This window comes from Crotalus tigris, unplaced genomic scaffold, assembly GCF_016545835.1.
Source record: "Crotalus tigris isolate CLP2741 ecotype Arizona unplaced genomic scaffold, ASM1654583v1 scf7180000024279.507856, whole genome shotgun sequence".
NCBI lineage: Eukaryota > Metazoa > Chordata > Lepidosauria > Squamata > Viperidae > Crotalus > Crotalus tigris.
Window position 1 is genome coordinate 256,399 of NW_024100451.1, and position 14,440 is coordinate 270,838.

The window sequence follows — 14,440 nt, forward strand, 5'->3', positions numbered from 1 at the left end:
AACCGTCAACTTTGCAGGTGAACTTAAGGACAGGAGTTCCTTCTGGAAGCAATAATGAGACTTGCACTGCAGGGGCTGGATCATTACTGGTGGAATTTGGAATTCTTAGTCGGCTTCTCGGGGATTCAACTTTTGAGTGGGTTGCCCGTCGAGCTGTAAAAGCCCTTTGGAACTTAAGGAGCAATGACACTGGATTATTAGGTACTTACCTTTTTCTCCTGGATATAATTTTTTTGGTTTGTATTCTTGTTCTGATAGCTGATCCTCTGAATTCATATTGTTATGAGAATGGAATCCTTCACCATTGAATTAACTAGATCTCTAGACATTTCCAGTTATTTGGGAATGTTTAACCATTACAGCATGTGCTCTCCTTACTCTTATCATTTATATTAGGTTGCAAATAGTTCTAATCAAATGGAACATCTAATCAAGTGGAACAAGTTCATTCCTGTGATTTGTATTTTCCATTTATTTGAGGAGTTTTGGTGCTGTATTTGAGAGTAATTTAGAAATACCTAAAATCCAGCATGCACTCTTCTTTTTTTAAAGCTCCAGAATAGTAAAAATACTGATACTGTTGCAACCATTTCTGGAACATTACAGAAGTATATTTGTGGATTTATAGAACATGTATGTGTACTTGTTTGAATTGTGAGCCAATATGGTTATTAAGACTGAATCTTTTTATGAGTCTAATCTTTTCTAGAAAAATTAGATGAGTATCCATTATTTACAAAGGTAAGATAAAATGTTTACATTTAGATACAGTTCATATGTTGTGTGGACATTGAAAAATATAAGTTCATATTGCAGTATTGGATATTTTAAAACAGCACAGCTGAAAAACAAGTCAAATGAGTCAACTTCTTTCTCTTATTTGACTTTTGTTGAGAAGCATAAGTAAAAGTTATATGTAAGTAAATATACTTCAAAATTAATTTTTATACCTTATGCTAAAGCCTACAAATTTTAAGATTTCTCTGTTTTTGTTGGAAATTTGAATTCAGAAAGAATCCTTGTTAGAATATATGCTTTTGAATACATTTGAATACTGAGTGATTAAGTAGCAGAAAATTCAATGAAAACGAAAAATATGCTCAACCTACTTGTCTTGGATTCAGAGTTTGTTAATGCTAACAAATCTTCAATATGATACTTCAAAGTAAAGGATTTATTACAGAGTATGATTTGTACTTTTTCATATATGTGTAACCTGATTTATACTGTTGAATTTTATTATGTTCTGATCTTCGATGGCAATAAAAATATAATTACTTTTAGAAATACTCAGGGTAGGAAATCCTCTTTCTACTTAAACTACATCTAGTGTGATGACCCAGGGCCCCGAACAGAGGCAAAACAGTCGGCTGGCAAGAGCAACAGTCTTTTAATCACTACCAATGTTCACCCAAAAGCTCCCAACATATGCTGACACGAGTTCAAACAATACAGCCAAGGAAGTTTACATTGTTCTCAAGGCAAGGCAGATGACAAGAAAATGTAAAGAGTCCTTTTAACTCTCAGCTTGCCTGTGAACTGCAAACTGCAGACTGCAAGGAGAGAGCAGGAATGTAGTCTGTGGTCGTGAAGCAGGAAATAAACTGGTCCAGAATACAAAGTGTTCAGGTTACAAGAGCACAAGTCACAACAATCTCAAGATCCCACGTTTGTTCCCGGCAAATGCCCCACCCCATAGTGTCTCCTTAAATCCTAACCCCCAGGTGTGCCTTGTGGAGTGGGGCAGGACGCTCTCCTCCCGAGCAAGTGAGCCTGCCTCCCTTGTTCTCTCCTCCTCTCTGCTCTCCTTGCTCTAGGATCAGGTGGGGGGGGGGCTTGCTCCTCTCCTGAACTCTGCCTTCCCTGTTCCAAACCTGAAGGGCCCTGGCCTGCCTCAGCCTGCTCCTCCCTACAGTCCTCCGAAGCAACAGACTCCCCCTCCTGGGCCTCAACAGAGAACTCCATGTCTTCCTCGGAGTCAGGCTCTGATGGAGGCATGACATCTAGAAAATAAGAAACGTGAAACAGTGAGAGTGGTTTTTTTTCTCTTAAATACAGACTCATTCAACTAGCAGTATGCCACATGAGAATTGTCTTTTTATGCTCCCTTGAGACTTGTTTAACTGGATTATGATTCAGATATGTGCATTTACATTTAAATAATATTTGCTTTTCTCTTACTTCATAGGTAATGTCGTGAATATTCAAACTGGTCATTGGGTAGGAAAACAAAGTGGCTTAGGAGCAGGGTTAGATTCCTTCTATGAGTATCTTTTGAAATCGTACATCCTCTTTGGAGAAAAAGAAGATTTAGAGATGTTCAGTGATGCTTATCGGAGTATTCAGAACCACTTAAGGCGAGGGTATGTGAATTATGCTATTTTTAAGTTATTAAAACACTGTTTAGACAGCCAGTTTGATGCAGGGGGTAAGGCATCAGACTAGAAACTGGTAGACCATGCATTCTTGTCCTGCCTTAGGTGAGAACCCAACTGGGTGGCTTTGAGCTAGTCACTCACCTTTGGAAGAAGATAATCGCAAACAACATGCAAAAATTGTACCAAGAGAACTGTGAGGATTAGTCAAGTTACTAAGAGCCAACAATAATGATTTGAAGGCAATAAATAAGTCACTACTGAGTGACAGAAAATATGAAATGGGTTGATTCCTTTATGTTATAGATAGTCCTTAAGTTAACCTTTTGTTCAATGACCAAAGCTACAGTGATATTGACTGAATGGTACTTATATCTAGTCTCCAAAATAATAGATGTTTTAAGCATTCCAGTGTTCACATGATCAAAATTTAGGTGCTTGGCAGCTGCCCACACTTGACAACCACAAAAGTGCTTCAACTCAGCTCACCTGTCCATCTTCCCATCTGTGCCTTTTTGGTCGCAACAATCTGTGCCCCCTGCCACCCTGTACTCTTCTGACCCCACTGATCTTTGTCATCTTCTTGCTCCCACTATTGACAAAATGGCCATCATGATCTTTTGCAAGGCAGCTGCTGGCCACCAAAGGCTTTCTTCTTGAGGTTGTACATGGTGGTTTCCTCAACAGATCTCAGGAAAAAGACCTCATGACCTACCACTGCCTCATTAAGGGCCAGATTGGGGATATCCCAGCAGGAGCAGGAATAAAAAGCTGGCAAAGGTCAACTGGAGTGGTGGAGTACAAGGCAGCCGGGAACTTGGAATGGTGTGGGTGGCTGTAGCTGGGCCAGCTGGGGCTTCTTGAGGTGGCTGCAGCTTTAAACCATGTTACGCTGAACCAGACTGAGTTGTCTGCAGTTGCATGTCATGCTGCTTGGCTAGGTTGGTGCAGCTGCAGTTTCAGGTGGCTCAGAGGCTTCTGGCAGGAGCCAAGAAACCACTGAGCTTCAGCCCAAGAGCCATGTGATTCTGGACCAGTTTGCCCTCTTGCAAATGGTGATGGTGGTTGTAGTGGGGAGGAGAGGCAGTTGAGGGCATTGCAGGGGAGGCAGTCCCTCAACTTGTAAGAACCAAAGTTCAGGTTGGGAGGGATCAAGCCAGGGACGGCTTGGATTGGGGTGGGCCCTCAGCTCATGACTGGTAGAATTGGGCTAGTTATGCCAGGATTGCTGTCTCAAAGTGATGCAATCACAAGACGTTGAGGTTTATTATATTGCTTAGCAATGAAAATCCTGGTCCCAATTGCTGTGCTAACTCGAGCATTATTTGTATATTACTTTAGTTTTGGTTTCTGAAGAAAATGTATATATTTTAGAATATTTTTTTAAAAAAATTGTGTGTTAACTTTTCCTTCCAAACCATATTTTTTTGCTCTTGCCTCTCATTGACATTACTTCCCTACAGTTTTCATAGACATATTACATTACACATGTAATAAAATATAGCCCCCAGTCAGATAAAATTGTCCATACTATCTATATACTTAGGTATTGTACTAATAAGGGTACTTATAATATTTAGTAAGTGTACTAATGTTTGTTGGGCTTTTAATTCCCAATAATTTTTTGCCCTATATCAAGTTACAGTTAAGGTACATCTCTGGGGTTGGAACAGTACTGGATACTATTATACTGTATATGTAATGCAACATAAACTTTGATTTTAATGATGCTCAATATTTATTACAATTTTTGATATCCTTGCATTGAGTGGTACAGAATTAAAAGAAATACCATTTGATCACTTCTTCAAACTATTGTATATGTATGCTTGTTGATATAGTGCCCTGGGTTGATGTCCAGTTACCCAGTTTTCAGAATGGAAATTTAATACCTGTTAGGACTATTTATTACACTAATCACAATAATAGTAATTTAACTTGCCTGCCACCTGACTGTCAATAATTCTGGGTGGCTCACACAAATCAAAGAAATTACAATCAAAATAATAAAACATAAAGATGAAGATAAAAGTTAGCACTTACAATGAAACGAGGTCTCTCATTCCTCCTGGGTGATATTTGGGTAATGTTATTTGTAAAGATTGCGCGCCATTTGATCATAGGAACTAAAGTTACGGGTAATTCAAATAATTGTTCCTTGCTTGCCCTCAAATATTAATATGAAATATTGCACATTTTTCACAGGAGGGAAGCCTGCAATGAAGGTGAAGGAGACCCACCTCTTTACGTTAATGTTAATATGTTTAGTGGCCAACTAATGAACACCTGGATTGATTCTCTTCAAGCTTTTTTTCCTGGACTTCAGGTATTCTTTCTGTGGTGGAGAGAAAATAGGAAATTTGAAATATATGTATGGTAGTACATCAGGAATTTCCAATTGGTATGGAAATGTCTAGGGATTGATTAGAACAAACTAAAAGCTTGTGTGGGGAAGAGAATCAGAAGCCCATTTCCTTACCTACTACTTCAAAGTCCTAGTTGTCCCTGGAGAATGTCCCACCAAATTCTTTAACTTTGGGGATGCTCCCACCAATGCAACTAAATCATGTTATTGCTTTGTTTATTTGCATAAAGAAAACAGCATAGTGGATGTCTCAAAGTGTCTGATGGGTATAGTGGTGTTTTCTTGTTTTAGGATGAGATAATTTCTGACTCACAAGAGTATTGTGCATTCCATCTTAATAAAATCAGCAACTATTTAATGTAGAAAATTTTATTTTTGTCATTTTGCTTCAGGTTTTAATAGGTGATGTAGAAGATGCCATTTGCCTTCATGCATTTTATTATGCAATATGGAAACGATATGGTGCTCTTCCAGAGAGATACAATTGGCAGTTACAAGCACCCGATGTTCTCTTTTATCCTCTGAGGCCTGAATTAGTAGAATCTACATATCTCCTGTATCAGGTATTTAACTTTTTTTTTCTAAAGTATGATTTTGAAACATAGTAAGTCCTTCATTAGATATAAAAGTCTGGCTTATTTTTTTCTGCTGAGATGTGACTTTTTGCACATTTTAGAATTGGTTCTCAGCTGCTTTTTTTTTAAAAAAAAAAAAAAATAAGATGGATTATTTTTAGTTGAGATTCAGGCATGGATGTGAAGCTGAAACCGTATTCTTTTCATTAACTTTAGTTGGACTAGGGCAGTGTGAATGCAACTCTCCTGATCCTTTTAGACTTTTCAGTGGTTTTTGATACCACTGTATCCTTTTGAACGCCCTTGAACTGAAAGGGTTGGAAGTGGGTAGCGTTCTTTTGCCAAAGATGTTCCAGTGAATCATTTTGGAGGCCATGTTATGATATTGTTTATAATCAGTTTGTGCAATTTTCTTGCACAAGCTGAATGTATTCTATTGTTTTTTCAGCTTCTTTGAACAGTCTGCACTTCGAATCATTTGGTGATATTCAGTTCTGGCCTCGATTGCGTTAGTTCAGATAGCTTGCTCTTGCACGCCAAAATCAAGCTTCAGTTTCTTTTGTTTTTTAATGTTACTGTTATATAGCACTGTTTCTTACATTTATTTCCTTTCTTTCATTAGGCCACAAGGAACCCTTTTTATCTTCATGTAGGAATGGATATTCTTCAGAGTCTGGAGAAATATACTAAAGCAAAGTAAGTTTTCATTATAAATTACTAAATCCATACAAAACTGAACTGTGTTGCTGTGATATAATTCAAACATATATGCCTTCTTAATGTTGACCTAAAAATTGAGGTTGAAATCCCATTTGTGCTTACATAAGATAAGTCCTATTAATTTAATGTTGAGTGAATATGTAGAATTTCATAAGTGTTTTATTAGAAACACTAATAGTGCTTGGAAGTGTGTTTTCAAATAATTCTAATCATCTAGCTATTCAATTATTGATTGATTGATTGTATTTTGTTTTGTCTAATCAACATTCCTGAGTCAACTTGAATGTATAGAATAGATCAGTTGTATTGATTCAATTTTCCAGCTCTAACTTTGTGGCTAACTTTGGGCCATTGGAAATAACTCTGGCTATAAGTAGTTCACATGGCTGAGTAGGCTATTGTTGTTAATTGCTTTTGAAGCTGAGGAGAGTTCCATGAAAAGTTTAATTTGAAAGCTTTTGTGTTTGAAGAAGAAATATTTTAGTCATACAGTACGTAAACCATTTTTTTCAGTTCTGATCTTCACCTCATAGGAAATCTTCCTTTTTTAAATTTTGTTGAATATAACATATAAATCTAGCAAACAGTGCGTCCCTACACTGGGTTCCTGAACTATTAGAGTTGTTTACAGCTATTTCTGATGCCTACATTTCACCAGAGAATATGAAGTTTTGTGAGATTTTTGTTCATTTTTTTCCCAACTTGGCTAGAAAGTGTTGCTGCCATATACAGTTGGATTTCTGGGAGAAACAAAAAGATGTTTCAGTTGTTGCAATATCTTTATTCTCAAAAGAGGCAATAATTCTGTTTCTTTTCTTTGTTGCTGTTGAATCTCAAGTCGACTTTGTAAAATTATAGATTCAGAGGTAACTGGGAAAAGCTGTTCCATTCAAATTGCAAGTCCTTCATAAAATGACCAGCTTAATTCCTTAGACTTTTGCTATGTTTAAAATTATGATTGAAAGAGATGAAAAAATTCAATTCTGTTTTTCAGATGTGGTTATGCTACTCTTCACCATGTTATAGAGAAATCCAAAGAAGATCGGATGGAAAGTTTTTTTCTCAGTGAAACATGTAAATATTTGTTTTTGGTATGTATCTTTATAGAAGCACTTTTTCTTTAAATCACATTTTATTTACTAGAACTGCAAGTTGTAACATATTTTTGTTGTAGTAAAATAAAGTTTAATACTTCTGTGTATTTTAAATATGTTGTTATTAAGATGGTAAACCAAGAATGTCCATCGTAAATACTTTAAGGGAACTTGGCTGTGATGTACACTGTTTCTTGATGTATAGTCCCTCCATTCAACAACCAGTGAACTATACAACTGATCAATGCCCTGTGCATCCCATATCTGAAACTGTATCCCAATTGCAGAGGATCCAGATAATTTGTTTTCTACCTCAATACCTGCCCTCTACTCATTTTCTCTAAAACCTTTCCTAAAAAGGGAAGGTTGACATGGTTGAATAGAGAGATGACTCTTCAAATATGGGCATACCTTCTAACAAATCCAGCAATCACAACATCTTTGCTGCCTGAAAAAAACAAGGATCCAAGTGGCTGAGATCACAGTGGAGAATTCTCTTCATCAGGTTCCTTGAAACCTGGTCACCTCACAAGATTCTGCCTGAATTACTTGACTTAGAATTACACTAGCAATAATAATATGATAATGCTACAACATACTCATAAAGAATATACATCGAGTAATAGTGTATATCTACTTTTTTAGATTACTCCATAATACTTGACCCAATATTAACACTATCTCTAGGGTTAATGTTTTTATAAAACCTCTGGGAAAAGTAAACTCTTTATTTGGGGGTGAGGTCCCATGAATATGAAGATACCTATATCTACTTTTAAGCTTAACAGGAGTTGCTAAGGTTATTCGGCCTCAGAGGCTGTAAAGCTCTGGATGGGACAAACCATGCTGGAGTGGAAACCCAATAACAGCACAAACTGCTTGTTTGCCTAGAAAACAGCTGGTTGTAACAAATTGAGAGCAGGAAGTGGCTTTGAAAATGAGTAGTTTCAGTACCTTCTCTCTCCCTGGGGAATATGCTGGCTCCTGTATTATGCACTGCATCTGCAGCCCTATCTTTTCACAGAGCAACCCAAAAATCTTTGAAAGAGCATTTGGAGCTAAAGAGCCATTTTGTGTATTGTTTTTTAACTCCAGTGTTGTTGTTGTTATTGCATTTATGAGGTTTTGATCTCCTACAGTCTCTGGAGTGAAGTGAGATATAAATATTGAAAAATAAATAATATTATTGCCACACTTGGGGTATTACATTTATACATTCTGAAATTCTTAAATTTCAGCTATTTGATGAAGAAAATCCTGTGCACAAATCAGGCAATAAGTACATGTTTACCACAGAAGGACACATAGTATCACTGGATAAGCGCCTTCGTGTTTCAGTAGGGCAGAATACCTCCCCTGAGGAGCAGAAGAAACCTGGAAAGATAAAGTCAAATGAACTAAAAGCAAACAACTCCATCTCTAATGTAAGTATAGGCCAGTATCTTACATACTTTGAATCTAGAAATTTGGTACAGCAGTTGTCTGACAAACCCTTTAATAGGCCTAAATATATTCTCTCTCTGCCATTGATCGTGCAGAAACAGTGTGAAAGAGTTAGGATTAGAAAGAACAGGATAATAAAATCACAAATTGATGGAATTGTGAGGGTATACTTAAAACCTAGTTCTTCCCAGAATTAAGACAAGATGGTAGATCACCTAGTGTTCCATCTTTATCCGTACTATATATGGTGTTCAAGTCAGAGGGGTTTAGTGGTTAGACATCAACCAGAAGCTCATTGGTTGACTTGGAGCTAATCATTCTAACCCACTTCACGAGGTAGTTATTGTAGGAAACGCTACATATTCTGCCTTGATTTTGTAAATAAAAAGGTGTAACTTCTCCAAAGTCAGTTAAGTAAGTTATATGAATTAATATTGCTTACTGGCCTAAGCAGGTTTTCCATTATTTTAGTATACAAATTCAACATTGTGCATGTTTTGAGATTATTTAAGATTCTGATACACAGCAGCCTTTTGCTCTTTTTAAAGTGACCCTAATTTTTTCACACTTGTGGAAATTTGCAAAAAGAGACTGCTTTAATGAATAGCAAAGAAGAGGAGTATTTGCATGAAGGGGGAAGTACTGTTTTGGAAACATTCTTAAAGCGTACATAGTTCCAATATTTCCAATATTATTTCTGCTTGAAATACCTGCAGTATTCATGTTCATGGGGCAATTGGTGTGGCAGTCTGAGCTACACAATCCTATCCTGAGGACTGTAGTTGCAAATCTCCAGTTTGCAAGACTGAAAGGGAGGCACTGTATATTTTCTCCCTGTCTCTCTTTATTTTCATTAATTAATTTTCAGTTACCATTCTTTTCTTTCACATTTTTTGGGAGTTCGACTCCCAATACAGTGCTCAAAATGCTAAAGCAATTTTTTCCCTGACTAAAGTTAGTATCTTAATGTAGGTAGAAAAAAGTGCATTCAGCTATTTTCTAATTGGTTTTTAAATATAATTTTCGTTTAGCAAAGTGGGGAACACATACACTTTTCAGGAGAGAATTAATATCTGTACAAGGGTAAGTATAAAGCAGATTAGTCAGGATGATATTCTGTTCAACCAAATACATCCATGTTTAACTATTTTCTTTCTGTATTGCTATATAACTAATAAGCAGTACAGGTATATAGAATTGGTTATTTCCTCTAGATCATTTCAGTTAAATAACATTTATTCCTTGTGAAAGTCAGAATAATTCATTTTGTATTGTTTCAGAGGTAAACCTTTTAGTATTGTGGACTATTTTCCTGATGTATTTCTAAAGATGCAGGTTTCTAACCTGAAAACGTAAAATATCTGCACTTTTGTAAGTTTTGGACACAAAACCTAATCACAAGCAGTACTTGAGCGTCTTGACTTTTTTAGGTAGATTCTTTTTCGATAAGATGGTTTTGCCAAAGTGAACTTTAGAAAATGTGAATATCTCCAATTTCAACTTAAAAATATCTATTTACAGTGTAACCGAGTACCAGATGAGAGAAGATACCTGCTGCCTTTGAAGAGCATTTATATGAGACAGATAGATCAGATGGTGGGTTTGATCTGAATAGCTGTGAAATAATCCTAAGAAGATGCAAGACAACATCTCATTCAAAGATTATGATCCTCTTGAACTACAAGGCTAACAGCAAATGCAGGTGCTTAATTAGTCACTCATTGGAATGAGAGTTTGATCTCATGTTGAAAAGAGCATTCCATGTTAGACTGCAGTTATTGTAACTGAAATGGAGTAAAACATGGCATAATGCAAACTTAAGATCTCATGCATCAAACTTCAGAGCTCATATTGCTGATAGTTAAAGTTAAGGTTGCATTAGTGGCTTGCACCTGAAATGGCGCCCTGCTATCACTTATATGTCTACCAAAAGAGAACATTGGGAAAGAACTTGCAATTTAAATATATTTCTTTAAAAAAAAATGGTGGTCAGAGGAAGAAAAGGGAATGTGCAATTGCTTCCGCCAAGCTGAAAGATTTCACAAGCAATAAATAGTACTAATTATTGCTCAGGTAGGAAAATGGCTGTAGGTTCTGGTTTACCTAAAATATTTTGCTGACTATATTATAATTGAAATGCAGCTTGCATACCAACCAAGCTATTGCAGAACTATGTTCAGGACTAACATCATATTGGTTGATGTTGCAAACAGTGTTCTTAATTTGAATTGCACATCTAAGGGTGTATGGAGTTTACTAGTTTCTGAAACCGGTATTTTTCTTTTTCTTTTTTTTTTCTTTTAATGTGCCTTCTGGTAGATAAAAAAATGCAAAAAAAAGGCATTCAGTTTTGCTCACTGAGTGGCCTTGTGTTGCTGATTTGAAGAATCTTGCTATGTTTTTATGTTTTGTATTTATCTTTCATGCCTTTCCTAGAAATCAGTCTGAATTAATGCAAAATTGAAGTATTCACATTCCATGCAGTCCTAATATGCAAGCTTTTGGAATTAGTGCCTTGTTACTTTATGACTTAGAACAGAACTGAAGAGTTTAATTCAGTCTTTCCTAAAGTAATTTTAGATTCATTGTATTCTGAAACTTAATTAGCTTCAGAAAGAACATTTGGGAGTTTTATACTTTTCAGACTCATTTTGAACTGAGTATTTTACATATGGTCGTAACCTTTAGTCTGGACAAGTATTTTTAATTTGGAGGACATGAAGAGGAACCAATTCTGTAAGAGGTTCTAAACCTTAATTTCAACTTTAATAATTTTGACAAGTTTTCATTTGTCTGAAGGTGATTGTATTGGTGAGTCATTTTTAAGAAGGTTGGGCCGAAAACCAAAATGTCTGTAGCCACAGGCTTTATGTATTTCTGAGGGGTAAAATATGTCATGTTCTCCACCAACATCCCCAAATTATTCTCAGTGGCTAGGAGAGTTAAAAGTGTCTACCTTCCTACAATTATAGAACACAGCTTTAACATTCTTGAGGATTATCTCTCGGTAGACTGAAGCATCATTACTATTATTTCTCATCAAAGGATAAAGTTGGCTTAAATTCCTAATCAGAAGCAAGATAACTTAGATCACAACTTAAATATTCTGCAACATGTAAATATTCTTTTTACTACATAATGCAATTTTATTCCCTATAAAGTATGTTTTGTGTTATAAATCACATTTTAAGTTAATCAGATAACATTGCAAATAATTAGGCTTTGCTAAATCTCTTTGGCAAACAATAAATCTCAGGGATCTCAAAGTAGGGTTTGCCTAATAGATTTTGTTTGTCTCTAAAAGTTCTTTTCCTGTTTCAAAATTGCTATTTTTTTTAAAGTAGGCAGATCAGAATCCACAGAACAGTCTCTGTGACTGAGCCTAGATCTAAATTGTTTCCCTCCTTCCAAAATTATCCCTAGAATGTTTGACTTAAGTACTGATTTAGAAGCCAAACAACACTTTTGTGGTATGTCCAAAATGTATTAGGACAGTGTAGTTGGTAAAAGTGGCAGGTCTGCTAATCATACAGAATTGAACATCCTAACAATAGCTGCATTGGTAGAAGGAGTATCCAGTCCTCAGAAGGTTAGATTCCTTTAGAATCATGGCCTTTTAAAATAGGAAAATTCAAGCCAGTTTAGAGGCATCTCATTCTTTATATTTTCTTAGTAGATTTCTCAGCTTTATCAAAGTGGACTCCATCCCTATTATCTATCAGCTTTTGACTTGAGCAGTTGAGTATGTAGGAAATAAGCTCTTAATGCTTCCTTGGTTTGAGGAATGGGTTTGATGGACCATAATAAGCACTTGGTATGAAGGGAAAAAATGCAAGCCAAAGCAATTTGGTTTACTGCTGTAATCATGTTGTCTAGCCATGTAACTTCTTGCAACAAAACCGCATTAATGTGTATGAGGATAAACCTCTTCTGTTCAAGTTGTTTTGCTACACCACTTTTCAAAGTTTGTGCCTACTAAAATGTTAAGTATCCAAATTTAAATTATTTATTTTTTAAAAGTAAAGTAATAATTTGAGGTGTAGGGTTTTTTAAAAATACAAAACAAAAGAGCTTAAGGTTTGTTTTAGTCAGGTTACTAAAGTTCAAAGTTTTGAAGTTTATGGCACTAACACAACCAAGTGTACCTCAGGAAAAGTGCTACAAGTGATTGAATCAACATAATTCTGTTTGATAAGGATAAACGTAGAAATTGATGAAGTTGTATCTGTAGAGTAGCAGTGGGAATTTGTTGGATTTGTTGACTTTAATTCCCATCAGTCTAGGCGGCATATCCAATAGTGAAGAGTGATGGGAACTGCAATCCAGTTATTTCTGGAGAGCTACATACTACACTATTTTTGAAGTTGATTTCTGATTCTACCCCTGTGTTGTAATAATTTCAGATGGATACATGACAAATTGATCTAAAGTCCTTAAAACTGAAGAGATTATAGAGAGCCAAACTCAAATTTTCAAGTGAAAAATTTGAATCTCTCAGTTCTATTTTGTAAAATCCATGTTTAGTTCATGAAAAATAAGTTTACCATTCTATTGCAAAATTAGTGTTAAGGCCAAATCTAAAATATTGTTCGGGTAATTTGCCAAGTCATAATTTCAGGCTGAATTTTTCACTATAATGTGCAATATGAATTTTTCTAGCCTAGTATGGCATTGTTACAATATGTATGTAATAGTGTGGGAGTTAAGATTGTTTTTTTTTTTTTAAAAAAAAGACTGTTCTGGAAATTGTGAAGATTTAAAAATGAATAAATTTTACATATAATTTGTATTAAAGGATTATTTCTTAACTTGCTGATGTCTGTCATTTCTGAATAGTTATAGACACTAAAATGTTCTAAATTATATTGCAGGGAATAGGAACTTGTTTTTCATATTAGATAAACATGAAGCCCACATAAAAGAACTACTTGAGTCTGCATACAGTTTTGTCCTGGACAGGCTTTTTCCTTTAAACAAGAATTCCCCGTAGGCTGTGATTTCACATCATAGTTTAAAATAGTATAAAATATAAACAAAGTTCTTGTAAAGGGAAAAAATATGCCAACTGTGTTCTCATTTGTCTGCATACAATTTTAAGCTTGCTAATACTCAGGTGCTGCAAGATTGATAGGGAAATGTATTAACCCTAGAACTTAAGAGCCAAGAGCTAGTGCAGGGGTAGGCAACCTTGGCTCTTTTCCACAAGTCATAAAAGAGCCAAGGTTGCCTACCGCTGAGCTAGTGTTATGTTCATGGATTGTGATTTTCTTATATTAAAATTAAAGCATATTTTAAGGATAAGAACTGTGAGGGTCATAAGTACCATAAAAGAACAAAGCTCTTCAGCTGTGTAACATATGCTAATTGTGACTTAAATATTAACTGACTGTATGAAAGCTGTTGTTAAGGAGAATTCATACATTCTACTACATTCCGCAGAAAACTGGGTAATATGCATTCAGTGGGTGGGATCTCATTTGCCTCTGAGAGGCAAGACCAAAGGGAGGAGAAATCCAGTCTTTTAAAAATCTAACCTGTGGCATTGGATTTGGTTTATTATTTACATGCTTAACTTCTATAGAAAGTATGAAGTAGTCAAATAACTTGTTTATTACTATTGTTCCTTGTGTGTATGATTTTTAACCACTAGAGGTCATCCTGGCTGCACTGAATTTTTGGAAAGTCAAATACTGAAACACTTTAATCAGTACGCAAGAGAACCAATTGACCAGTCTTTGATGGAACAGTGATCATAGAGAAAATAGTTTACATCTGTGCACAAATTATCCACAGTGTAGTTTGATATATGTATGAAAATTAGGGGACAAACTTATCAAATTTCATGGGGGGGGGAAGGGTAGTAATTAG

At 35.7% G+C, this 14,440-nt stretch overlaps 1 protein-coding gene across 2 annotated transcripts in view; it reads left to right on the forward strand.

Moving 5' to 3' along the window:
- Window positions 1–13,380, forward strand: part of EDEM1 (ER degradation enhancing alpha-mannosidase like protein 1) — a 32,536-nt gene extending 19,156 nt beyond the window's left edge. For both annotated transcript variants that reach the window (XM_039323561.1, XM_039323562.1), the window contains 8 exons: window positions 18–201; window positions 2,189–2,363; window positions 4,581–4,701; window positions 5,133–5,303; window positions 5,938–6,011; window positions 7,030–7,126; window positions 8,368–8,553; window positions 10,094–13,380. In XM_039323561.1, coding sequence (XP_039179495.1) covers window positions 18–201; window positions 2,189–2,363; window positions 4,581–4,701; window positions 5,133–5,303; window positions 5,938–6,011; window positions 7,030–7,126; window positions 8,368–8,553; window positions 10,094–10,183 — 1,098 coding nt within the window. In that variant the 3' untranslated portion in view covers window positions 10,184–13,380. The remainder of the gene's footprint in view (window positions 1–17; window positions 202–2,188; window positions 2,364–4,580; window positions 4,702–5,132; window positions 5,304–5,937; window positions 6,012–7,029; window positions 7,127–8,367; window positions 8,554–10,093) is intronic.
- Window positions 13,381–14,440: the final 1,060 nt, after the last annotated feature.